Here is a 26,610-nt window from a genome sequence, read left to right as displayed (position 1 = left end):
CTTTAGTTGTTGTCACAGTAGAGTCTCCACTGCAGGTTTCCGGTTTGATCCTCTCACTGCTGAATATATGATCTTAAGAGGCGTGCTTTCCTGAATTAAGTTGGAACAATATGCGTTCCGTGAGTATTTACAGACATTTTAATTATGGAAATACCGAATAGCTAGACGGAATTTCATGTATTTATCGTATGTAAAGATCTGTGTCTGTTGTAAAGCGCCCTAACACCTTTGGGTAATATCCACGGTATATAAAAATGCATAAATATTTAAAACTGCAAAAAACACTAAAAGGTTTGTATTTCGAAACTTACTAGTTTTGGGGAAAAGGTTTGTATTTCGAAACTTACTAGTTTTGGGGAAATACAGTTTCGCCATTCAATACTGTAGTATTGTGACTCGGAAAAACACGAGGTAGAACAGAGATTGTCGTCATACGCCCTCCATGTCTGTGAACTGCACAGACTGGTACACACGAACTGAAGTTAAGCTTGAGCAGACCATGGCCAGGTTGTTTGATTGTCGAGCAATCGATGTTCGAGCGATGTTTTCGGCGGTCGCCCAGCGCGTCCCCGGCAAGGGAGGTGCGCGCCCCAAGATGGCGGCGCAGGCGATAGTACGGAAAGAGGCCGCACTGTGAGGCCGTGGTCTCACCACCAGCCACCGGGATGGAGCCCCGGGGGCGGGAGAGGTGACTGACTACCCGCCTGTGGCTGGCGGGATGTGCGAGAGATACTCGCGAGCGTTGCTGCGGGTATCGGTCGCGCAGGTATGCCAGGCATTGGGTTGGGACTCGGTGCAGCTCACTGCCTGCGACCTGCTGACCGACGTGCTGCAGCGGTACCTGCAGCAGCTGGGGAGAGGATGCCAGCGGTACAGCGAACTCTGTGAGTACCTGGGGAGTTTATGTCGTGAAAAATGCTAGAGAGTGGGGCGAAGTTGGTGTATGGCGGGAGAAAGAGTCGCTTTAGGGATTCCGGTAGATTTCAGCACCGGGTGAGAGGAACTAGTGGTATAGAGTTATGATCACTTGGTAGGGGTTGGGGTATTAGAGACTGAGGGGGAGTTGACATGGAGGGGAACGGTTTACTAAAAATGTTTGCAGGTATACTTGCAGGAGGAGTAGATGTTGTGGGTGTTATAGGGAGCATGGTGTGCTGGCTCAAGGGAAGGGGCCAGACGCATTTAGGTTTATCACATAGAAACTACTAACGGTAATTGTCATCATTAGCCCAGTGAATGTGCGATGTGCTGGAGGTGGTCTGCACGAGTGTTGTCAGATCTCGTAGAAACTTACTCTGTAGTTGCGCACCCATCGAAAATACAGACCAGGATCAGTTCTCAGACGGGAAGGGGCGTAACTTTGAAGAGCTTTCATATAGGCTTGCTGTTACGAGTGTGGAGGTAATCGGGCACATAATCTTGTCATTAGATCTAGGATATCCTAGAAGAAGTGAATTGAAGACTAAGGGTCTTTGCAGTACTAGTACCTCAAGGGTTGTTCTTAATTGGGTGAGTATAGTGTCATGAAAGTTCCTAGGTAAAATAAGCATTACTTTTCCAATGGTAATAATGTGGTCCCGTGGCTCAGTATTTTATAACGCAGTCAGGATGCCTGGGTTCTTACTGCATTTAAATTGCTTGAGCAAAAGAGGAATAATCTTGGGGATATGATGTAAGAATTGCTTTTGGTTCTACGTGTAACATTATTATGAATGCTTAGAAACTGTTAAGAAACGAACTTTAAGGTTGTGCAAAGTAATTAGCTCTGTTCAGAAGAATTAAAAAGTGGGTAATGCTCCCAGAACGATTGGGGATAGTAATTTGATTCACATCATTGCTCCTATTAAACCTGCACGTTTAGGGGTGCTGTTGGAAAGGTTGTTAGGCTTTTAATTATTATTGCAGTCATTAGTGCCCACCTCCGATGGAAGCCAGCACATTTCTGGTTGCGCTTTCTAGTGAAATTCTTTGGGTTCTTTGGCTTTGTTTATGAAAACCACACAGTACGGTAATGTTTATTTTATTTTTAGAGCTCATGCATTGTAAATAACTATTTGAAACATGATGGGTATTCCGTTGCTTATTTCTGCTTCCGTATTGGCAATTTCATCACAAATTACAAATATATATATATATATATATATATATATATATATATTTTTTTTTTTTTGTAGTTTTATTTTGGGCGATCCTTGATAATTAGAACACCCTTCAAAGAAACAACGTAGATGCACATTTAGTATGCCTTTAATACAAATATTTAGTAATTATGAGAAAATGTCCCCTTTTACGTGGTTTTCCTAATTTTTTTGTCTATTTTATGGCTGGTTTTTAGACCTTGCACACTGGGGGACTGCTGTCCCTTTCCCTGTGTATGTAGTCTGACCCCTAGAAGTTGTAGAAATTCACTAATCCCTGATTGTCTTATTTAACTTTATTGAAATGCCATAATATATGGTGCAGAAAAGACACCTGTGGCACAAAAACTAAAAATGTTACCTGTGGACGGCAAAACTTATTGTGCCATCCACTAGTTTGACCAAGGAAAACATGGGTCAGGTCTACCATTGTAGCCTGGCTGCTACAGTGTAAAAGTTGGAGTGCAACCTGTTAATAATTTTTTTACTGGTAAAAACCTCCCTTGTAAATATTAATAAGTCACTCTTATGTCCGATATTTAAAAGTGGGACATGTAGAAAATGAATGTAACTATGTGAAAATAGCTTGGCCTTGTCACTGTAGAAACAATGTCACACCTGTCCGTCCTACATATAGTTTAGAATCACTATTTTTAAGAGTTACGAAAAGTATAATTCAGTGGTGATTTGTAATAAATATTAAGGAATTACCTGCCTGAAGTATTAGCGAGCTAATTCGCATTAGCCTCAGTCAACTCCCAGCCTGTGCTCAGCCCGGGAAAAGGTATGTGGTTCATCACATGGCCACACAATAGGCTGAACTAATTGGGCACAATGACTCCTCTGAGCTCAATAGAATATGCAGGGTGGGTGCTCTGGGTATTCTGTTGGCTCCATACTGTCAAATCCTGCATGTAAGATCTGTCTGAAGCACATGAAAATGATTTACGCTCTTCAAAGGGAGCAGACAAGATGCCAGCACGATTCTTGTGTATCCCCCTGCCTGGTAGCTTAAAGGACCCTGATTTTGTCCTTTCAGACCTGCACTTTTGGGTTTGTCGGTATAGTGCCTCTTGCATACTGGAGTTTAGTGTTGGATGTGGGAACACACTAGGATTACAAAACTGAAAGCTGCGCCGTCGCACACTTATCCAAGGTGCACTAGGATTACCATAGTACACTCCCCACTCACAATCCCAGCCTCGAACACCAAGTTTAGTGTGGCTGAAGACCTTTTTCATATTGGATTTGCCCAGAAACATTCCATTTTGGACCCGGTTGCTGTAAAACATCCAGGAACTATTGCAAAAGTGTGTAGACCAGGACCTGGGAATCTTTATTCTGTTGGTTGGAGAAGGGCTAGGATTGCCTTAGGGGGTCCACCACCTTCAGGCTGGGGAACCCTACAAACGCTGGACCCTCACCCAGCCTTCCTCAGAACACTGCTGGATTTCTGAAAGGGTACCAATTGGATTAAACTTGCTACTTACCTAAGAGAAAAACCTGAGACGTTCGACCCCCCCACTCCACACCCCACACTTGAAATGCAAGGGCAGAAAGATCAATAAGGATCACAAGGCTGGTCCCCTTGCTGGCTTCAGGAACGTAAAGCTGAAGAGGACTTTCCTGTGAAGAATCCTAGATGACTAGTTTCAACTGGATCTGGATTAGACTTTGCTGTTGCCCTCTGCCTGATACCCATAAAGTCTCTAAGTGCTCACCCGTCGTCCTGGAGACCTTGCAAGTGTATTCTTTTGGTTGTTTGGGCACCAAAGAAGTTTGGGAACTTTTTCAAAACATTTGTTCCAGTTCTTTAACCCCTTCTGTGCCCATGACGAGCTGGACTCGTCATGGGCCGCGGTTGCGCTGTGCCCATGACGAGTCCAGCTGCACAGGGTGGGGAAAGGGCGTGGCACACAAGGGGTTAAAGGGAATGCCCAGGGAAAATGATCACAGCACAAGTCCACTGCTTCTGATTGAATCACAGAAAATCAACAGTCCCTTTTCAGATTAGGGCTTTTATGAACTTCTCGAAATCCAGGCCCTAGGGAGGCCAATATTTGGTGGATTCGATCCACACTTAATAACGGTTGGCTTCAAATTGGGCCTGGATCCTAGTCTACTGTGAGCATTGGGTACCATTATTTTCAGACTCCTCATGAAAAATTCATATGTCTGCTTCCCATTATTGGATTTTTGTTATTTGCTTATTAAATATTTCTCCTATTTTTATAAATAGGAGTGTTTTTAAAAAAAAAAAAAATTTTTGTTGTGTTTTGAAGTTTTTAACTGGTATGGTACTTATAAATGCTTTACATATTTTCGTTAAGTTAAGCCTTCCTACTCTGTGCCATAGCTGCCAGATGTTGAGTTCAGCTTTAAATTGCTGAAACCTTTGACTGGACCTAACAAGATAGTGTCTCATTTACCTTTGGTGAACACAAAACTACCCCAACTAATAAACCACTTTCTCAGTCATATACTGCAGTTTTATTCTCATAAAGCACATCTAGATCTTGCAGTATTATTCAAAATAAAGACCTCAATAAACAGTGATAGCAGCAGATCAAAAATGTACGGGATCAGACAACAGTGCACAGCATGGGAGATACCTTGAGAAAGAGTAACACATTAAGAGGGCCCACATAATGTATGTCTTTCAAAGGCTTTTTCTATGGTCTTTTTAAAGTCCTTGTAGGTAGCATATAGAAATTCAAGAAAATAAGTTTCATGTTGTCTTCTAGCATCCTGGGAAGATTGGGACAGAATTGTTTCTTAAAAATCTAATGTCAGATTGCTTTAATGAATGGTGAACCTTTGCCATGCAACAATTCTGCACCAGGTGTACAATATTCTGTGCACTGGATTGGTCATCACACCATAAGGTTTCTTTTGCCTTATAGTATGGAAGTGGTTGATGTTGGTGAAGCGGTGGCTTCCACTTACTAGACAGACAGCATCATGTAGGTTAGCCTTGAGTGGTCCTAATTCACTTTGGGAACACAGGAATGTAGTCAGTTGCCATAATATAACCCCAGCAGTACTATGCCCTGATCTACAGTTTTTAGATCTTGTTTAGGGATATATGATTTGTATCCCTCTTTGGAGTTTTAAGTTGGAACTGAAAGTTTTTCTTCATGCTATTCATAGGGGTTTGGAGTTTAAGCCTCTTGTTGAAAATGAAGCTTACGGGTTTGGTGAAATGTATATCCAGCTTATGTTACGAAAATGTGAGTGAGGCTAGCCATTACTATGCAATACACACAAGGAGAGGGGAGTCCCAGTTATTTGTGACAGTGTCTGTCTTGCCTGTATCCGAGACAAGTGAGTAATGCACCCAGGTAAATTGGTGCTCGCTTCACAATTTCTCAGACAGTAAACTTTCTCTGAGATGGTGAGAAAAATGAAACACATATATATGTATATATTCCTCACCTACAGGTACCACCTGTGGCATGCTTCATCATTGGACCCTGAATGGGTGGGCTCAACACGTTTGTAAGTGGAGCTCTTTGAGTGGTAGCAGTGAGTGAAGGCAAGGTTGATTATTCTGGGATCTAGGGCTAGGTTAAAATAGATCGGTGTGATGCTTTTAGGAAGTAGTGTTCCCAGGCATCCGATAGGTCGACATGTTTTAGCCTTTATATAGCCCCTGAAGGGTCAGTAGGCTTTCCTCGGGACCTTGTTTTTACCCTGCTTTTTGCGATTGCTAATTTTCCGTGCAATTAAATAGTAACAAACAGGCACGTTACCATACAGACCATATTTATAGGACCTTTTCCTTGTATGGTTGCAAATGACTTGTTTTTTTAAAAGACATAAGGGACGGACTCTGTAGTCACACCGTCATCAAGAGTATGTGTCAGCTCGCACTCGTAGCGTCTCCCTGTGCGCAATGATCTATTTTAACTTAGTCCTAGATCCCAGAATGATAAATTTGTTACAAAGGATTTAAAGGCTGTTTTAACACAGTCACTCAACCCTGCCTTCACTCACTGCTGCCACTCAAAGACCTCCACTTACAAACGTGCCAAGCCCACCCAAACTCATTCAGTGTCTTGGTGAGGGTCCAATGAAGAAGCATGTACCTGTGGATGGGGACCCTATCTATATATTATATAGTTTCATTTGACACACCATCTAAGATAAAGTTTACTGTCTGAGAAATTGTGAAGCAATCACCTATTTACCTGGGTGCATTTTTTTTTAATTACATTTTCACTGCAACAAAAATCAGTTTAATGCAGAATTAAAGGTACTCAGTTGTCATCAAATCGACAGCCATCATTAGTTAGTGGTCCCACTATACACTGTCATCTTAAGTAAGTAGAGCCTGCTTCTACTCTCTCCATGTTAGCTCCCGCTACCCATATACAATTATGACAAGTGATCCAATAAGGGTTCATAATTGGCTAATGTCCAAAGGCATGACTGTGACACTTAAACCAAGTTATATAACAAGAAATAAGCCAACCCATTTCCCCACCCCCCTCCTAACCCACCAGCGTCCCCGGTGTGTCCTAACTGAGGTTATTCAATGAAATACAGTGCAATATTTAACTCGGCATTACTCAACATGAAAATGGTAATACAGTATATGCTAGCCCCTAATTGTTCTGCTACAATAATCATTCAGCATTTTTTACAGTGGCCCTCACAGTGCCCATGCGGCTCAGGGCAACACCGCTTGTACATTCAATATCGAGCTTGCCTCTGAATCTGCCTCTGGCGCTTGCAGCGATACTATTAAGGCCTCCCAGGCTCTTGCGGCCTCCAGTGCCTTATCACCATTAGTCCGCCTGGCAGCCTGAAACTGGACTGTACTTTCGCTCGTTGTCCATTTAGTTAATTCTTCCTTCCATCTCTTGACGCTGTGGCCTCGTGCGGCCTTCCAGTGCCTTCTATTTACCTGGGTGCATTACGCTTACTTCTCTCGAATACAGGCAAGACAGACACTCACAAATAACTGGGTCTCCCCTCTCTTTGTGCTTATTGCATAGTAAAATAGGGAAGCCAAGGGTATACCCTTATCCTATACCTCTCACTCCTCTTCGGTTTATAAAGAGCTAGCCATTTCTAGACAAGGAGATTTTGGAGACGGGGGTAATGATCAAGAGCTCTGTTTTCTTAGGGAAAGCTTTTAGACAGTGTTTGGTCATCTAAGTGAGATTTTTCTCCGCGGAGAAATGTGATGTAAACTAAACAAGTGAGGAGATGTCTTGTTCAGCTATAGCTGTGTAATGGCAGCATTTTTGTTGTTGTGATAAATCTGTGCTGATGAGTAAGTCAACAAGAAGTCTGTGGTAAAGACTGAAGTGTGATGACAGGGGTGCAGCATTTTATGAAATATCTATTTTTCCCAGGGACAGGATGCTTCATAAATTCACCTGTCCAGTTAGTAATCCACTTGTCCCTTTTGGTGGCAAGCAGTAAGGTAACACACTGTGGCAACGTTTCTATAATTTTAGAGCTCTGATATGTCAGGGCTCTTCTCAGGATTTAGATTCTAGCTAGGCTCTGATTTTGCCACCTTCTGCTAAGTGGTTGGCAGTAGGAGGAAAGCAGTAGTTCCAAGGTTGGAATTCTGTGCGAGTCCGTGTACACTCACTATTCAACATGTTCTTGGTAATTTCAAACCCCTCTCCAATTTCCGTCCACACTTGAAACAAGTGAAAATTTACTCCCGACAAAGGCAGGAGTAAAACGGTTTCTAGGGCGGAGAAAAAGGTGGGGGTAGGGAGAATTAATTTGCAATCACTCCACAGAGTTTCCCACTGACAACTATAAATATGCTTCTCCATCTGGTGTTGAGACACATGGCACATAAAAGTCACCGGGGTGGTTCACTCCACTACATAATACTTAGCATGTATAAACCTTTATGAAATATGCATATGTAGAACGATTTGATAAACTACTGTGCAACTTTAAATAATATATTAGCTAAAATGATGGAGGAATTGGGGAATATTATAAATATCCTCAATTGCTATACTTTGTACATTTTTATGTAAGTTCAAAATGTGCGGTTAGTGGCACACAATCCTCTTTCACAGAGATAAACTGTGGTACTGTAAACTGCCAGGTGTAGGGTTTGTGCTGCAGGGGTTTGGACCGACTTGTCCATTGGACAAAACAGACGTGAAAACTTGTCCTTGACCCTAAACAATATGGAGCGCAACAATAGGAATTCCACACCCCTAGATGGGGCATTGTGGTCACAACTTGTACAATATGTACTGGGGAAAAAATCAATTTTATTCTACTGAAAGTGGTGCAGCAGATACAGGAACCATTTGAAGACATAACCTCTTGTTCTTTCGGAGATTCAATATGGGCTTTTTGATTGACCGTGGTGAAGGCCACATTACTACACTGGTGTCACCTGAATGAAGGCCTCACATGGCATGGCAGACTCCATTCTGAAATCTGAGTGAAGGTCTTCAAGAAGGTTTTTTTAAGAAATGATCTGCTTAAGTTTTATGACCACTCAGCTGTCTCAGGCCTTCGTTGAGTCTTCCTTTCAAACAGAACATTTACATAGCCAGTAGGTATCGCCTTTGGGACATGTAAGTATTTAACCATGCAGCACATTATGCTAGGTGCTACAACATCTACTGTTACTTCACGTGCCCCTCGTGAACAGCCACACACCTATGGTTGGGCTTCCATACTATTTGATGAACTCTGTAAATGCAATGTATGCCCCAATAGGGCAAGCCTGCAACCTAGATGAATTTAATCATGAATACAAATAATGCTATTCAAATATTTCCTTCACTAACTGCACCAAGGCAAGGCATTGAACAACAAGAAAACATATGAACGACAATAAAGCCAACCAATGGTAACCAATGAGTAGGATTTAGCCCACTGTACGTTCTTGGCAACCAGACAGCTTGGGCGGTCTAGTAGGCTTGAACTAAATACTTTTTTTTTTAATCTAGTAACATCTGGTACAAGCATCCTGACAAAAAATGAAAGATTTCTTTTAGATGGTGTCTGCCTTCCAAATATGCTGAGCGAATGCGAAAATAAATACCTTGTTTGTAGTTCAGCAAGAACTGAATTTGTCTACTTAGCAAAGCAGGTGAAGCAAACAGCAGCTCCATTGCAGCATTTGCCATTCTCGAAATTCAATCACGCAAGTCAAGAAGCCAGTAAAATGCTTGAAGAGTGCAGGTACATGAAGAAAGTAATTTCTGTTGGGGATCTAATGCCATTGGTAATCATAGTGTTTTACTTGACAGGTTGGTCATCTTTAAACAACTAATGCCACGTTTTAATGTTAAATACTGCAAACTGTGATGCCAGAGGTTGTAATGGGCTCTAATGTGCACAGTCACAGGTGGCTAATCACACCACTACTGCAGCTCCTAATGCGTAAGGGGGTAGTGGGTATCAGAAAAAATCTTGGTTCAAAACCTATCCTGAACTGTCCACAATAATGTAGAGAGGTGACAGGCGCCACAACCTGATCAGCTATGCAAGGGGTGAGGTGCGAAAGCATTTAAGTTCCAGACAGGCCACGATAAAACAGATCAACTTTGAGACAAGGTGCCAATGAAGTGCTTTCTTGCCTCTTGAAATAAGATCACATGCAAGTTTGCGACCACCAACACCTACATTTACAGACAGAATAGGTCTGTTTATAGCTCCAAGCACAGTGACAAAGTTAAGTGGGTGCTTGCTGCAGTGATCTGTGTGAAACTTCCAAATCAAGGGTTCCAAACGCAGCGAAGCAAATCTGAGGGTAAATAGCACGTTCCAACACCTGTGAGATATTTTAGTGGGTGTTGAAGTAAGTTCCAGTGAATGTTGTCCGTTTGAATGGCCTACACCCACAAGCGGCTGGCCGGGTTGTGGGGACTCTTTTTGTGATTATTCTGTCTGCTGGGGGTAATCGGGATCCTAAGCGCTTTAGACTACACATGGCACCCGTGTCTCCCAGTAGCCCAGCACTTCCCGGACCGAGTCTGTCCCTGTTTACTTGCAGTGAGCCTCCCATTGCTGTTCATTTTATTCAGAGTAAGATGGTGTTGAGCTCAGGGCCAATAAAGCACAGAGCAGGGGTCCAAGTAAGCGAGGTGCTATAATTGTTATTTTTTTTTTTGGGAGGGGGTAGCGAGCTGAATACGCATGGTGAGGTGCAGGGGAGCCAAGGAACCATTGTACTGTGCTGGGGAGCCAAGGAACCATTGTACTTTGCTGGGGAGTTTTGAAAGCATGGCGCCTTGGAAAAAAGCTGAAAAAGTGCTGTGCACAAGGATATATGATATTGTCAAATTATTCTTGCGTATGTAGTTTTGACACAGGATAAATGTGGCTAGCAAACGTGTTTTGCACATGTACACCAATGGTACAGATTGGTTCCTGTGCTGCAGTTTATTTTTCGTGCACTTTTCACTGCAGCTTATTCATTGCTACAGTTGAAATAAAGAGACCTTCGTGTGCTTTATCTTGAGTGCCAGCCCCTCCCCTGAACAAATGGAGTTTTCAGACCTGCAGAAATGTCTTTACGACCAAAGAAATGACTTAATACACTGATTCATTGTTTTCAGTTCTTGCCTGAATTTACCATTGAAAACAAGGAAGCTGTGAGAAAAATAAATTTTAGGACTATTTCAAGCATACTCCTTTTTTTGTATAAATATATTTTATATCTAATGCCGCCATTGATATGGGGTGGGGGGGGGGGCGGGGGCGGGGGGAAGAGGGAGTGGGGGGGCCAATGAAGGGATCATTATTTCAAAAGATAAAAAAAATCGAAATTAAAAAAAATCGAAATTAAAAAAATGTAAATGTGTAAATAATTACGTACACACACGTAGAAGGTAAAATAATGAAAAAACACAACTCGATAGATAGCGACTCCTCGCCATCTACTGGATGAAAAAAAACGAAATGTAAATTCTGATTGCATCGAGAATTTCATACGAACTTAAGGTAGAACAAGTTGGCTAGGGTGCTCCAGTGTCTTAAACAACCTTCAGACAAATAGCGAAGTTTACGAGTGTTCTGAAGTTTTCTACGGGCTGTACACAATGGATGCCTAAAGAGCTCTTTCAGTATGAAGGTGCTCTAACACAGGTCTCTGAGGGCAAACCCCGTCCAACTTCCGCAAGTCAGAAGCTTTGTTGCCTCCGTGAATGTTTTAGAACTACAACCCCTTAAAACAAGCCAAGTAATGCAGTTAGTAGTGAATACACGACTGCAGCGCACACCTAAGGGACATATTTAATACAAGAAACTGGTAACCCAAGCTACACAGACCCCCAACAACAATCGTGGTGCCGGAGCAGAGACCAGCAGTCACCAGCATCATCTTGGGTCCGTACCACATTGATGTGGGCTACGGGCCTGTTCGAGTCTCCCTTTCTACCTGTGCCTAATAAAAAAAAAAAAAAAATCAATATAAATATATGATGACCATTTGCTAAGAAAATAAAACCTTGGTAAATGGGAAACAAAATAAAGTACAATGCCTATTGCAGTACGGCAAATGGAAGAAATCCTGCAGGGGGAACGCAAGACTATAAGTGTCCAACAAACAAAAAACAACCACACCAATCCATGAACAGAGCAAAGGCAAATGGAAAAATTATGCGACAAAACTCAACAAAGTGCCAGAAGTGAACATATTAGTAATGAGGTCAATCTCCAGGCCTGAACTAAACAGCCAAAAGGCAGGACTAATGGAAACCATTCACCAATGAACCCAAAGCATTTTCGAAAGGCAGAGGAAGAAGCAAATGATAAGCGATGGGTGTGCCTTAACTCCATAAACGAGATACACCACGTCGAGAGACAGCGCATGTGCTGCCCAGGCTCGATCTAAAAAGGACAAACTGTTATTTAGATCTTAATCTGGGCCCAACTCACATGTATAAGTGTACATGTCATTGCTAATCATCTTCACCCTAGCAAATTGCTGAAAATCTCCTTTTGCATAGATAGGAAGCAAGTTTCAGTGGTTCACAATGAATCGCTGGAAAAGTATCCTTTTCCCAGCATGTATCTTTTATAACAATACTATTGCCATTTAACTTTCCAGTACCATAACGTTTTATTTCATTTACACCTAGACGCATGCAGCAAGTAAGCAGCTTCTTTGAGTACTCAGCTGCTGGGTTGAGAAATATCTGTTGCCACTTTCTATCTATACGTTTATGTGCACATATTTTTAAATACCAGAGATTTTTGACAACTATCCTTTCTTTACTTAGTATATATAAACTTTAAATACTAAATATAATCTTTTTAACTTGCAATGCATCAGTCCCACGTAAATTTTCCTCAGCAGTCTGAATTCTCAGGAGCTTTTCCCTTTTCCAACTGGAATTATAAGCAGTTCTCTTTTTGCCCGGTGTGGTTTTGATGAAACCTTCTCTACATCTCGAGCAACTTTGCCAAAACTTTCCATATACAAGAAGCAAGCATGATGCACTTTTTTTTCATCTTTCAAACAGACCTTCCTGTAAGTGGTATGCCTCGGCGTAACCTAGATCACTTCTGGCTTTAGGAAATCAATGGGTACAATTATGCTTATTGTGGAAAATGTTTTGCATGCGTTAAACATGAAACATTTTCATTCTTTTAATGTCTATTGCACTGTTGATGGTATGAACTTGTGTTCGTTGTAATGAGGTGAGGTGATGTGTGTGTGTGTGTGTGTGTGTATCATTCAAGAGCCATCTTAGTTTAAACCCAGCATTGCCACATGCCTAGTTGCCAAAAATACAGGAAAAACATTCAATAGGCATGGTGCTTTCAAAGAAAGGTAACCGTACCACCCTGTGTAAACACATTTTCCGATCCCTAGAACAAGATTGATTTTTTTCTAATGATAATGAAAATCATATTGATCTCAGAGGATCCCGTTTGTGTACGCTTTTAAAACTTGATACCTCCATCTCTTTTCTATTCAACTACTTGAATTTACCGGATCACTAATTAAGTACATTGTGCAATCTAACCACCAGCATCTTAAAATAAATAATTCACAGATCTTTAATATAGCACTGTCTAGCTCTCTTAGATTGTCGACTTCTGTTTGCTCGCTTGTACGATCTTATGATTTTGTCTAATAGTGAAGCACTTAATATCAGCTGTGAACAATATTAGCATGTGACTAATTAAAAAGAAGAAAAAAACCCTATCTTTCATTTCATCCAATTCTCTTTTGGATGGAATGGCATGTCTTGATAACTCACTCGTAACAAGCCTGTGTTCCATGGGTTTCCTAGACCTTTTGGCCCCTGTGCCACTGCACCTGTTGCACTATTCAAATCATGACCCTAGTGCTTGCAAGGTAACTGCAATTGTGACTGCTTGTTTATTAGTAAAATAAAGCAATAATCAGAGTTCAGTATGTCGTAGACCTTTTGGCCCCTGCACCACTCCATCTTTCAAATCATGACCCTAGTGCCTGCAAGGTAACTGCACTTGTGGCTGCTTGCTTAGTAGGAAAATATAGCAATAATTGGTGTTTAGTGTGTTTTCTAGACCTTTTGGCCCCTGTGCCACCGCACCTGCTGCACCATTCAAATCATGACCCTAGTGCTTGTAAATGTGGCGTGATAAAAGCAAGATTTAGAGGCCTGTTTATTATAGAAAACAAGTTTGTGGAAGAATACTGTAAATACGGCTTTCACATGGGGAGGTACGAACTCAAGCTGTACAGCCTAAAGCAAATGAAGCCAGCAAATGGAATGGTGAGTTATAACAACAGTCCTGGACTGTTTTCTGGCAGCATCGTGTCAATTGTACAAGATATTGACCCAGGCGCATTGTCTTATGTATATGATATCTACCTTATGGATGATAAGTTAAACACATATTTGTCCAGAGTGGATCGCATAATATTGGTATTCTCGGACCTTGGGTATAAGTTCAACTTTAAGAAATGTAATGTAGCTTCTAAGTGTCTTGTTTCTGGGAAATGAACTTCACATGAAGGCAAAAGCCTTGAACCACACTTCTGAGAGAAGTATACTCTGCTACAGACTCCAAACACTCAACTGAAGCTACAATCCTCGTTAGGATCCCTAAATTTTGGCAGAACCTATATTCCAGATTATGCACAACTATTTAAATCATTATATGAGTTAATTTTTGCTGATTTTGTTCCGCTTCCCAGTGAACAACAGAACTCACAGACCTACTCCGATCCTTACAATGGGATTTACTTGCAGTGCGTCACTTACATACATGTGTAATTCCACAAACCTAGTCAGCCGTATAATTGCGGGTGCCATTGGCTTTACCTATGTCACCTTTAACAAAGGTGAGACAGTGTCAATTGCATATAAATCACATTTATATTCTAGTATGAAAATTTTGTTTTGCCTTTACTGAAAAAAATACTGACGGCTGTGCAGATGGGCTAAAGAGCTGCCACTTGCACAAGGAAAACATAATTGTTGTTACTTCCGTTCCAGCTTTGGAGGCTGAGACAAAGGCAAGCGTTCCTAATGCTAAAGCCCTCCATCTTAGATAGACACAGTGGGCAACATCCTTGACAGCTGTTGATGTAGGCTTCGTCTTTTACCCATCTTTACAAACACAAGAGTTTCTTCAGTATGAGCATATTTATTCCATGACCCGCAATATTTTGCCTCTGGATCCGTATACATTTTTATTTATACAGATTTTTCAGCCAACCTGCTATGGGTACCAAGCACCAATATTCAGTGGCATGCGCTACTGTTCTTGGTGTAATGCTGGATGGATAATTCTAATCACAAAAAACTCACACACAGTCCTTAGGGGAGTGTACTGCGCAGTTGGCTAAGCTCAAAGCCCTGTTACTTGCACTGGAAAATATGAATCCTGAATTCCGCACCCTTAGTATTTGATTCATATTACTCTCTTTTAACAACAATTTGCATTATTGGCGCCGAAACGGATTTAAAGACTAAAGTCAACACAAAGCATAAATTGCTTTGGGTTAAAGTGGCAGACCTTACAGATAAGCTAACACAGGCTCATGTTGTTCATACATTGCGTCATCAGTGTGTTTGTGGGGAATTCTTTGGCTGATGAAGCTGCCAAATCTACAGTTGCAACTGCTGTGGGTGCTGCGAATGCTCGTTCTCAGCCGAGGGTAGACCATGATATACTAGCTGCTATTAATGCTACATTCTACGGCACCCCCTCACCTAAGTGTTTTCCAACTATATATACATATCATTTAAGTGTACAGAAGGTTTCCTTTGTAACAATCGTAGAGTTTGACAATCATTTGATTCCTAACCAAGACCGCAAGCTAGCCTTAGTGATAGCTGCTCATGAAGGTGCTGCTTCTGCACATGCAGGTGTGGCAGCCACAGTTTAGTTGCTGCAGCAACGTTATTGGTGGCATGGCTTATACAAACGGGCGAAGAATCATGTCCTTTGTTGTGACATTTGTCAACAATGTAAAGCTTCTACTGTGGCTCGACCACCGCAGACGCACCTGTCGGTTTCTAACAAGCCTTTTGGCTGCATTTATTTGGACCACTGTGATCCTCTTAGTTCAGATGGAGCATTTAAATTTACACTCCTGGCAGTCTGTTCTTGCTCCAGGTTCCTCTGCGTGTGGCCACAACGTTCAGCTGACGCTCCCACTGTTAATAAAGATCTGAATGTCTATTGGGACACATGCATGTGCTATATTTCATTTGTACCAAGGCCCTGCTTTCCTCTCTAAGGCTTACAGGGATTCTGTGGCTACCCTGGGTGTAGACAGCCATTATTCTTCTCCATATCGGAATGAGGGCAGTTCTTTTGTGTAAAGGATGAACAGTGACTTAAAGCAGTCCATAACAGCTAGAGTATCAGTTATAGGACCTAGTTGGATCGCCACCTATTTATGGGGTACAACAAGCACTTAACAATCTCTCTAAAAGATGTCTTGGTGGCTGGACCCCATACGAGGTCCTCATTGGCATCAAAATGTAAGTTCCAAACCTTGACGGTCCAGACATTGTGGCAGCAGCCATGTCCTTTGACATAAATGATCGTTGTGTGGTCTCACATGACTTACAAAACTTCAGTGGCGGACAATCGAACAAGCAGTTGAAGACTTGTGCCTCTGCCGGAATTAAAAAGAAGCCCAAACCTTCCGGCTGGATTCCACAAGTTGCTCATCTCGTTCAGGAAAAGAATGCGGTATAGAAGGAGTTTGGCCTATCATACCGAGCACCGGTGACAGTCCTTGGCATTCAAGGTACAAGAACTGTAATTTTGTCACCGCTTGCTGGCACTAAAGACCATCTTTTGTCTCCATTCATCACATCAAGCTACATCATGTGGCCAATTCTAAACAGTAGGCCACACAGAGTCCCTGCTAGTTCCCTAACTCTTCTAACTACCAGGTTCTCTTACGGTACTGATGGCACCAGTTTTTAAGAAAACTGCTTCTGGTTATTATGTGGCATCGGATGTTTTTTTTCGGACTCTTTTGATACTTCCTCCTTTTTAAGACACTCCGCCTAAAAAGGCTTGTATTTTCCTTTTATGGCTGAGGCGCACCTATTTAGTCCCCTTTTGAATACCTGTTTGGATAACACGTTCCTTTGTGACTGTTTCCTTCTTGCTGATAAATCACCATTACCTTCCAGAATGCTCTGCCACAGAACTGGTTGATGCAGCGTTTATGCCTCATTCATCTTCACATAAGCTAAAAAGAGACTTGTCTCTTGTGAATGTTTCAGCTGTTCCATTGGCTGATGAAATTGTTTGGGGAAAAAGTACCTTATGATCTATTCGGACCGACGTAATAAATGCAAATACCGTATGTTTTTAGGGTTTCACTAGGTGATATAATTGTACTTGGGTTGCATTCTGATGATTGCGATGTCGAGACTGTAAACTCCATGCTCTCGGTGCTGAATTATTAAACTATTTTCGAGTCAGAGGTTCTGCACTTAAATTCTGCTAATTATGGTAAAATATTCCGCTACCATCATTATGGACATCATTATTTGCATCGAGTTAGTGTTCAATGCACACTTTTTAATTATACACAATAAAAACATTGTCCTACTCTTCCCAAAACAGAGCTCTGAAACATATAGGGATAAATTCGCACATTTTTCCAGACATGATGCATCCGTCCCGAAATCATTTTTTTTTTTTTACCTGTCCCTACACCACCAAAGAAATATATGGTTTTTTATTTTTAAATTCTTTTTTATTGAGTTTATAAATAGTAGTTAGTTACAAAGTATAACTGTGCTTGCAGTATAGTGAAGGAGAACTTGTTCGCCACAGTCCACTGCATAGTAAATACAAGAAAAGGGGAAAAAACAGAAAGCAAAGAGAAAAGAACATCCACTCGGTAAATCATACATCAGTATACACAATTTGGGTGGCAATTTCTGTAATGTTCACATCCAACAATTAAATCACACCGGTTTAATAGCGGACGGCTGCTACGAGAAAAATTTCATTCAAGTATCAACAAACTGGTATAATGGTGTACACTCTTTAGTCGCTGCCTCAGTTGTATCTACACAGGCACGTAAATATTCTTCTAGTGGGAGCCTATTGTCTTAAGTCCGAGAACATACATGCATGAGTTGCAAAAAGGCGGTAAGCTGCTCCTGACAATAGGTAGCATCCTTGAGCCAGTCTGCTGCAAGCAGTAACGCTCGTCGCTCCCACCTCATCGCTACCCTGCGCTTGGAAAGCAGGAGGATTAGTGCTGGCAGTTTGCGCCTCTCAGGTGGCACCTATTGGACATATCCAAATAACGCAACACGGGGGAAAACGTTCAAGGGAGAAACCCATAATATCAGCAGGCATAGCAAAAACGTCATCCCAATAATCGGAGATACCAGGACAGTCTCAGGCAAGGTAAAAAAAAAAGGCAGTTGGGAAGTGGCCACGGTTACATCATGTGTCTGTGCCCAGGCCCATTTTAAACAGTCTCGCGGGGGTATGAATTTAAAATGAATAGACCGAAACCATACATAGGGGATAATACCTGCGACTGGGCCCAAAAGTTGTGCCACTGTGCATCTGTCAGCGGGGGCGTAATCGTGGCATCCCACATGTTTTTGCACATAAGAATGGATTTCGCATGGCAGCATATCATTCTGTAAAGTCTCGGAGAAGATAGGGAAGTCAGAAACATCTTTAGTGCCTGGAATGAAGACGGGGCCTCAGAAAATGAAGTATGAAGCGCTTAGATGGCGGTGCTCCATTGGTAGTATGTAAATGTATCTAATAATGTATTATTGCCACCCTGCAAGTCTTCCTGTGGGGGAAGAAAGGTGCAGTCAGGGTAGATTGCGCAAGCTAAGCTGCACAACTATGGATGCAATCTAGCATGTCCAAGAGTCACTCATAATGGGTAGTAAGAGGTGGTCCAATAAGTGACATGGATGAAGCAAAGAGTTTCTTGATATGAGCCTTGTGCCTCAGCTCACCGCATGCCCTCACTGTACATGCCACAGTGTCAATTCGCTCCTTTGGGCGCTCAGGAGACAGGAATAGTCCCATCTGCAAAGGGCATGGGGCCACACCATCACATTCAGGGGCAGTGTAGGCCATAAACTGAATTGGAAACGGCAAATAATGGGCGAATTGGGCCTGTGCACTGTCATGATCGTCCAAGCCTGTGCGCGGCGGTCCAACTGCCCAGGCTAAGGAGACAAGGTGAGATCTAATTTGTCAATGAAAGTGAACGGGGAAAGAAAGTGGTAAATTGATGAAAAGGTAGAGAAATTTGAGGAGAATTACCATTTTTGATATCGCCAGGCGGCCAATCGGGGACAAAGGAAGTCGTTTCCAGCCCTCAAGTCTGTCATCCAGCCAGGTTAGAAGACGGACGTAAATATTTCTCCACAGTTCATCAGTATTTTTGCTAAGTTACACCCGAGATACTTGACTGGCCATCTGCTCAGACTAGGGGGGGACTCTGAGTCAGTATGGGGAGTCTCATTTGTCAGTGGGAAGACAATTGATTTTGTCCAGTTTATTTCAATCCCTGACATCCCGCCAAATCTAGTTAATTCCCTAAGAAGAGGGCTCAAATTAACATATGGGTCCCTGACTTATAAAATAACATCATCTGCATACAACAACACTAATATTCTGCGAGGGGTATATGCCAATCTCCGATGAGCATGATGCTGGCAGAGACTAGCCGTTAGTGGCTCCATCGCAATTGAGAAAATTATGGTAGAAAGTGGGCACCCCTGGCGGGGGTACCCCTAGTGACTACTAAGGGGTCTGAGATGCTGCCATTGATTCTGAAGCGGGCCACTGGCAGGAAATAGAGCAGACCAATGGATTTAATGACAGTAGTACCCCAGCCTGGTCCCGTCATCAGGGTAAAGAGATATGGCCGCTCTAGGTAATAAAACGCCTTGGTAGCACCTAAAAAACCTGCAGCTGCGTGCCAGATGGAGTCAATGGTATGGAGCAGCGCAAAAAAGTGCGGAGGTTATGAGAGTTGGACCTGCCTGGCACAAAACCCGCCTGGTCAGGACTCGCCACAGATGGAAGTAAAGGGAAGATGCGTATGGCAAGGAGCTTGGCAAGGATTCTGTCTATATTGATTGAGAGCAGACGGTAAGAATCACAGCATCAGGGGCCCTTACCAGGCTTAAATGTAGTAATCATGAGTCTCGCGCAAAGAGGGCGGGGGGGCAGAGCACTCTGAGAGAGACTCTGTATACACTGCTAATAAATGCTGGGCAAGCAAAGATGCATATTGTTTATAGAATGCAGCAGTGAAGCCATGAAGACCAGTGGCCTAGTCTGTGGGCATAGCGCGGATCACCCCAATATTATCCTCAGTCCAAATATAGTCTATGGCCCTCTTCAAGACACAGAAGCTAGATCGAATCCAGGTAGCCCAATAGGCCTGTGGGAGAGGTGTCCTGCCTAGTTCTATATAATGAGGAAATAAAGCCCACCATGACCCTTTGGACCTCTTCCATGCGATATGTACGTGTGAATTGTCATCCTGCAGTTCAGTTATGTCGTCGCTCTCCCAGGGCTTATGTAGCAACTGAGCAAGGAACTTATCTGATCTATCCCCCCCCCCCCCCCACCCCCCCCCCCCCTCCCCAAATCGCCTGCCACATGCCTCTCTTTCCAGAGAGTGTGATTCCCGCTGGGCAGCCTCCTCATATTCAGAGAGTTTACTTCATATAGTTGCTAGTCTGGGAGCATCGCAAGCAGTATAGAACTTTAATTTGAAGTCTCAATTTCATGCTTGAGGCACGCTAATTCTCCCCATAGGGCACGGAGGGTACCTGCCTGCTTGGCAGTGCATGCTGCCCCTTATGACTGCCTTGAAGGACTCCCAAAGAGAAACCCTTGATATAGCCTCCTTATCATTGTGTTCAAAGTAATCGGAAATTGCTGCTCTAATATCTTCCCTGAATACCTGGTCCCTCAGGATGCCTGACAGGAGTTGCCAAGTAAAGGCTGTGGGGTTATCGTCAAGGAGCACCAACTCCTGAAGGACCAGAGCATAATCTGAGATCGTACGTGGTAAGTGGGATGCTTGGGCCGTTCACTCCAGAACATCTTGCAATACCAGCCAATAATCTATCCTTGACCACGAAGCGTGGGCAGTGCTTATACAGGTACCCTCCCTTTGGTCTGCATGGTGGAAGCGCCAAAAGGTCAGTCAAGTCAAACTCATCCATAGCGCAAGTGGGCCACAGCCCGTGAAAGGGGGCGTGTTAGATCTGTCAGTCCTAGGGTGGTCTTACCCCACCTTTTTTAGGTCTCGCCTGAGCCAGCGCTTTAGCGCTGCTCTGGCGAGAGCTATAGAAAGCGGGATTTGGAAGTGAAAACTAATGCTTTTCAGGCCGCCAACTACAGTGCATGTGCGCCGGGCGCGCACACCATTTGTCAGCCTGCTGATCACTTTTGCGGCCTCTTTGATGTTCTCAGTGAGCCGCGCGGCCACTGAGAACATCAAAGCGGCCGCGAAAGTGCTCACCATACGCCAGCCTTCCCTGTGTTGCTTTAGCAGTCAACGCCCCCCCCCCCCCCTCCATGTTACCCGTGTGGCTCACTTTCTCTTTCATGGACGCGCGGCGTTAATTTCACGGCCGCTGCTTGTTAAACTCCTGCTTCAGCATTGCTTCTCGCTAATGCAAGGCACCTTGTATTCACAGTGACAGTACCTAGTATCACAATTAATACACAGTACACCATTAATAAACACCTGTGGATCAGATTGCAAGGTACACTTCTCACTACACAGTTCGTATTCTTTCCTAGTCTTCTGTGGTTTGTTGGCATCACTCACTGGCTCCTACACAGCAGTAACTGTGACCCCTGCCAGGAGCATTCAGCTCTTTAACAAAGCAACCCCGCATGACATTAGCATGATCCATTCACTGAAGGTGAATGTGTATGCAGTATTTCCATTAAGTATCAACATCTGACCTGTGTTTGAACTGATTTTATAACTTTGAAGCTTACCACATGCGTCCGTTTTCGGTTTTGCCTGTTTTGTCATGTGTGGAATGTGCGTGTGAATTTAAGGTACTGCACATCTCAGTAAATGTGTTGTATTGGTTTTAAACAGTAATGGAACATTTTTACCGTATCCTTAAACATTGGCAAGCCCGTGACCATTGTAAACATGCAAGGAGGTCTTTGGAACTGAGGAGCCGGGTTGTACGCTCGGCGTCGGCTCAACACCCTGTGGTTCTGGGCACATCACTTTATCTCCCCTTGCCCAAAAACAAACAGCAAACTGAATGTGTCCTTGTGTAATTTTACCAGTGCTCGTCCAAAGACTTCCAATATTTTCGCGGCGAGTTCATGCTATATAAAACTGCCCAAAAAACCCAGAAAAAAACACTGGTTGCTTTCTGCGTTTTCAACACCTCTACGTCGGTTTTGCTCCTGGGAACAGACTGAGCTGCCCGCCAAATGGCTCCAGGTGGCGCAGAGAGACACAGAGGTTTGTGGCAGAGGTTCATGCTGACTTCGGAGAGCCTGGAGACCCCTGGAAAGGCCGAGGCGTGGGGGTCCGCCTCCCCACACCGCCTCAGCTCATTCGTTTCACCAAATCAATTGAAATAGTTACAGTAACGAATACGTACCTTATCAGTAGGTGTGCAACATTTTGCTATATCACTAGACACAATCAAACAATTAGATGTATGTGTGTGAGTGTAGTTATTTGGGTGTGCCTAAACATAACTATAGCTAACTATAAACGTAAAAATGTTTGTCTATAATGTATACGCATATCAGTACATATACGGCAGATACACATTTTATATATACATGTGTAAAAGATGTACGCATTTAACATATTACACATGCCAAATTATTTATATACGTGTTCCCCTTTATAAGAGGTTTGGGCGTGTGTATAAATATGTTCGTTAATTCTATGTGCGTGATTTGTGTACTTTGGTGTGTGTTTGTATAAAAACAAAGCGTAAATAATTAGTAAAGATTATGATCGGTTTGTGTTTCAGTTTGCCATGTTCTCATGTGGTTATCATGAGAATGAGTAAACGATCAAAATAATTACGTTGCCAAACTGACAGCATGATTAATGATTTGTTTCAATTGTACACAAACACATATCTAGGTAAAAGTTGCAGACGAAGCTCAGGTTTTCCTCCCTGGGTTTTAAACTAGTAAAACAAGCATTGGCATAGCCAATAGGTGTCGCCTTTGGGACCTTATAAGTGTTTAGCCATGCAACAGTTAATGTTGTTGCACCAAGGATATTGTGCTGGATAACTAAACACTTATAAGGTCCCAAAGGCGAGACCTATTGGTTATGCCAATGCTTGTTTCCCTTTCTGCCTCAATTTTGACTGCCATTTTTTGTTGGACATAGGACTCTGGGTGCCTTACTGCTGCTGAACAGTGCTGAGGTGCAGGTGCCGTCTCCTAACAAAATGGTTGCCACAGGCCCCTGCTACTGTGGAGTGGCCACTGTCCTATCTGCGCACTAGTAGTTGGGATAAGGCTGGGACATAGATGTTACTGTAACCCTGAGCGCCAACCCCCTCTCTCAGGTTGGCGCCAGAACTTGCCGCCTTTTAGAAGGGTCACCTGACCTAGGGGTATAAAAGTAAAGGAGGGAAACCTGACAAGTCAGTTGGTGCACTACTGGACCTGTGGACCCTCCGCCGGAGTAAAGGCTGCTGAGCTAGGGGGAGGCTACACTACTGAGGCTGACTGATCTTAGGCCCTGCTGCCCCAAGATAGATGAGTGAACCTGCCAGCCTGCTGACCTTGTCCTGTGTGAGGGAACCAGGGATACCAACTCCAGTGGGCCTGCCCAGGACAACTAGATTTCCTCCCACTGCAACTAATTTTTGCAATTGATACCTGCCATCCATCCCCAGCGCTGAGACTGGGAAGCGCTGGGAACCTGACACCTGAAATCCACCAACCGCGCAGGGACTGCGACACGCTGGGGATCTGAGAGCGCTGCCGCGGCCGGGGGTTCCTGAAGGTACTGTGGAGCGCTGGGAGCCCAGCCCTGTCACCGGATGACAAGCGCTGTGCCAGTGTCGCGCTGTGAGGCCGTAAGCTGGTGAGTGGTTCCCAGCGCTGTGCTGGCGCGCTGCTGTGTGTCCAGGACCTGATTGTGCTGCAATTGCGACCCGAGCCTCACCTCGAGCGCCAACGCTGTGCCTCCAAGCGCTGAGTCAGCGAAGCGCCGTATGCCCACGATCGCCGCTGCAGGCCGGGTACCTGCGTGCGAGCGCTTTGCCCTGAAGTAGTGCTGTATGCCGAAATCACCGCCTCAGCCCAGGCGCTGTTGAGTGAAGAGACGCTGTGGCTGAGATCACCGCTGCCGGCCCGGGAGCCGCGAGTAGAGCTGCGCGGGCTTCCCCCGTGACGTCAGGGGAGCCGCGCTGAGATTGGTGCCCTGGGAAGCATCTCTTAGCAACCTGGTCTCTCGCGAGGTGCGCCCCCGCTGCCGTCGGCTTCCCGCGGGGAGGGCCTCGCCGAGACGGCCGGTTACCGAGGGAGATGCTGAACCGAAGTTAGCCGACTTCGCCCGAAGAGGAAGAAGATACCGGAGGGGCTCTGGCCCCCTCCCGTGCCAGGTAACACCCCAGGAGGGAGGCTTCCCTTCGTGCGGAGCGGGGCTGCTAGAGACTGCGTCTGGAGGGAAGAGGCAGCCCGGTGACTGCCGATTGAGGCGGGGATCTGGGCACAACCTGCGAGGAATGGACTTAACCCCCCACACTCCAAAGCTGTATTGCTCGCCCCAGGCCTACCCCGTCAAAGAGGTTCAGGCCTAATCACGACTGGGACGGCCCCAGGGGCTCCTGGGGCCTGCGCTCCCTATCAACCTAGCCCTGTGAGTAATACCAGCTGGGGTAGCGCCCCCCCTCCCTCAGCGAAAGTGTCCCCTTTAACTCTGCTTTGAACCTCTGCAGAGGACCTATTGCCTGCATTGACCAACCGTAGAGTAGTTGCCATATTGTACCTCTACTTCTGACTGCTCCCTTATGTGAATAAGTGCAGGAGGCATGGGGCCTAAATTGAATATGCGGGAGCCAGAACTTTGCTGCCTCACTCACCATCGACCTGGGAAGAGGACTCCAGGTCCCAGAAACCCCTCAGAGATACCACCTGACGCGCTGCCTGCCTACAAAGCGCCTTGCCACACCCGCTTCGTGGGTGCCGCTGCGGGAGCCAGAACTTTGCTGCCTAACTCACCACCGACCTGGGAAGAGGACTCCAGGTCCCAGAAAGCCCTCGGAGATACCACCTGACGCGCTGCCTGCCTACAAAGCGCCTTGCCGCACCCGCTTCGCGGGTGCCGCTGCGGGAGCCAGAACTTTGCTGCCTAACTCACCATCGACCTGGGAAGAGGACACTAGGTCCCAGAAAGCCCTCGGAGATACCACCTGACGCGCTGCCTGCCTACAAAGCGCCTTGCCGCACCCGCTTCGCGGGTGCCGCTGCGGGAGCCAGAACTTTGCTGCCTAACTCACCATCGACCTGGGAAGAGGACTCCAGGTCGCAGAAAGCCCTCGGAGATACCACCTGATGCGCTGCCTGCCTACAAAGAGCCTTGCCGCACCCGCTTCGTGGGTGCCAGAACTTTGCTGCCTAACTCACCATCGACCTGGGAAGAGGACTCCAGGTCCGAGAAAGCCCTCGGAGATACCACCTGACGCGCTGCCTGCCTACAAAGCGCCTTGCTGCACCCGCTTCGCGGGTGCCGCTGAGGGAGCCAGATCTTTGCTGCCTAACTCACCATCGACCTGGGAGGAGGACTCCAGGTCCCAGAAAGCCCTCGGAGATACCACCTGACGCGCTGCCTGCATAGAAATCGCCTTGCCGCGCCCGCTTCGCGGGTGCCGCTGCGGGAGCTAGAACTTTGCTGCCTAACTCACCATCGACCTGGGAAGAGGACTCCAGGTCCCAGAAAGCCCTCGGAGATACCACCTGACGCGCTGCCTGCCTACAAAGCACCTTGCCGCACCCGTTACGCGGGACGCGCGCAGGGCAAAGCCCGGGCCAAGGGCGGGCCCGTCCTTGCCCGTCACAGGCCGGAGGAGGCTGGGCTGGGCCTATTTTCTAACCTTCCACTCCTGGGTCTCACAAGTAAGGCATTGCGGTGAGCTCCCTGGACCGACACGTCCTTGGAACTGTGAGTGATTGAACATTATTTCCCAGAGGGCTCCCACTTTTGAGGTTGTTCTGTATCCCCATTGGTCTAACATTGCCAGAGCCTTAAGCTGCGCCAAGTTCATACACCAATTCCCGTCCTAGTGGGAGAAAGCAGGTGCCCCCCTTGCAAACTAGGATATGGGAAAACATACTTCTCCATCTTATAGAATCAGTACCAGACAGAAAGCGCAACCCCGTATCCCAATGGAAAAGCACACTGCTATAGATAAAATGCTGCAGCAGGCCATTGGTGCAGTAACCAATGAAATCTCACGAACAGAGAGACGCCTATCGATAACGCCAATATTACCCTCTATTTCGGTAGCCTCGGAACCAGGTACACCTATGGAAATTCAACAATTAGATGACATATATAATTCTCATGTAATGGCAACTCGGGGCAAAGCAGCGATAACATCAAAGCAAGGGGGAGATCAGGGGGGAGATATTGAAAACAATACACCCAAGATTAAAAATACCCAAAAGAAAAGCAAAACTAATACAGGCAAAAAATGTTCATGCAAAATCCCGGCCGTATCAACTGGGAGCTCCACTAACGACTGTACATCCGACTTAAGTAACAAGGATGGAAGGAATTCCCCTGACTGGGTTATAGGGATGGTAAATGATCTCAAAGCTTATATAGACCTTGCTATCTCAAATAGTTTAGACAAAGTGATGAGTAAAATCAACTCACTATCATCACTAGTAGATTCCTGGGGCACTAAACTACCATCCAGTTTCCAAGGGGTTCAGTGTGCCAAAGATACGGCCCCAAGGGTAGTACCCGAGCAGCCAACTAAAGCGACGACTGCTTCGATTAACCCATCTATCTTTCCCCACCCTC

The 26,610-nt window shown here is 44.8% G+C and overlaps 1 protein-coding gene across 2 annotated transcripts in view; it reads left to right on the top strand.

Moving 5' to 3' along the window:
* Positions 1-540: 540 nt before the first annotated feature.
* Positions 541-26,610, top strand: part of TAF3 (TATA-box binding protein associated factor 3) — a 626,060-nt gene continuing 599,990 nt past the window's right edge. For both annotated transcript variants that reach the window (XM_085653532.1, XM_085653531.1), the window contains exon 1: positions 541-884. In XM_085653532.1, the coding sequence (XP_085509658.1) occupies positions 719-884 (166 nt within the window). In that variant the 5' untranslated portion in view covers positions 541-718. The remainder of the gene's footprint in view (positions 885-26,610) is intronic.

The sequence above is a fragment of the Triturus cristatus genome, chromosome 4_1, assembly GCF_964204655.1.
Source record: "Triturus cristatus chromosome 4_1, aTriCri1.1, whole genome shotgun sequence".
Classification (NCBI taxonomy): Eukaryota; Metazoa; Chordata; class Amphibia; order Caudata; family Salamandridae; genus Triturus; species Triturus cristatus.
Note: the sequence above shows the minus strand (reverse complement) of the source record. Positions and strands in the feature narration are given on the sequence as shown.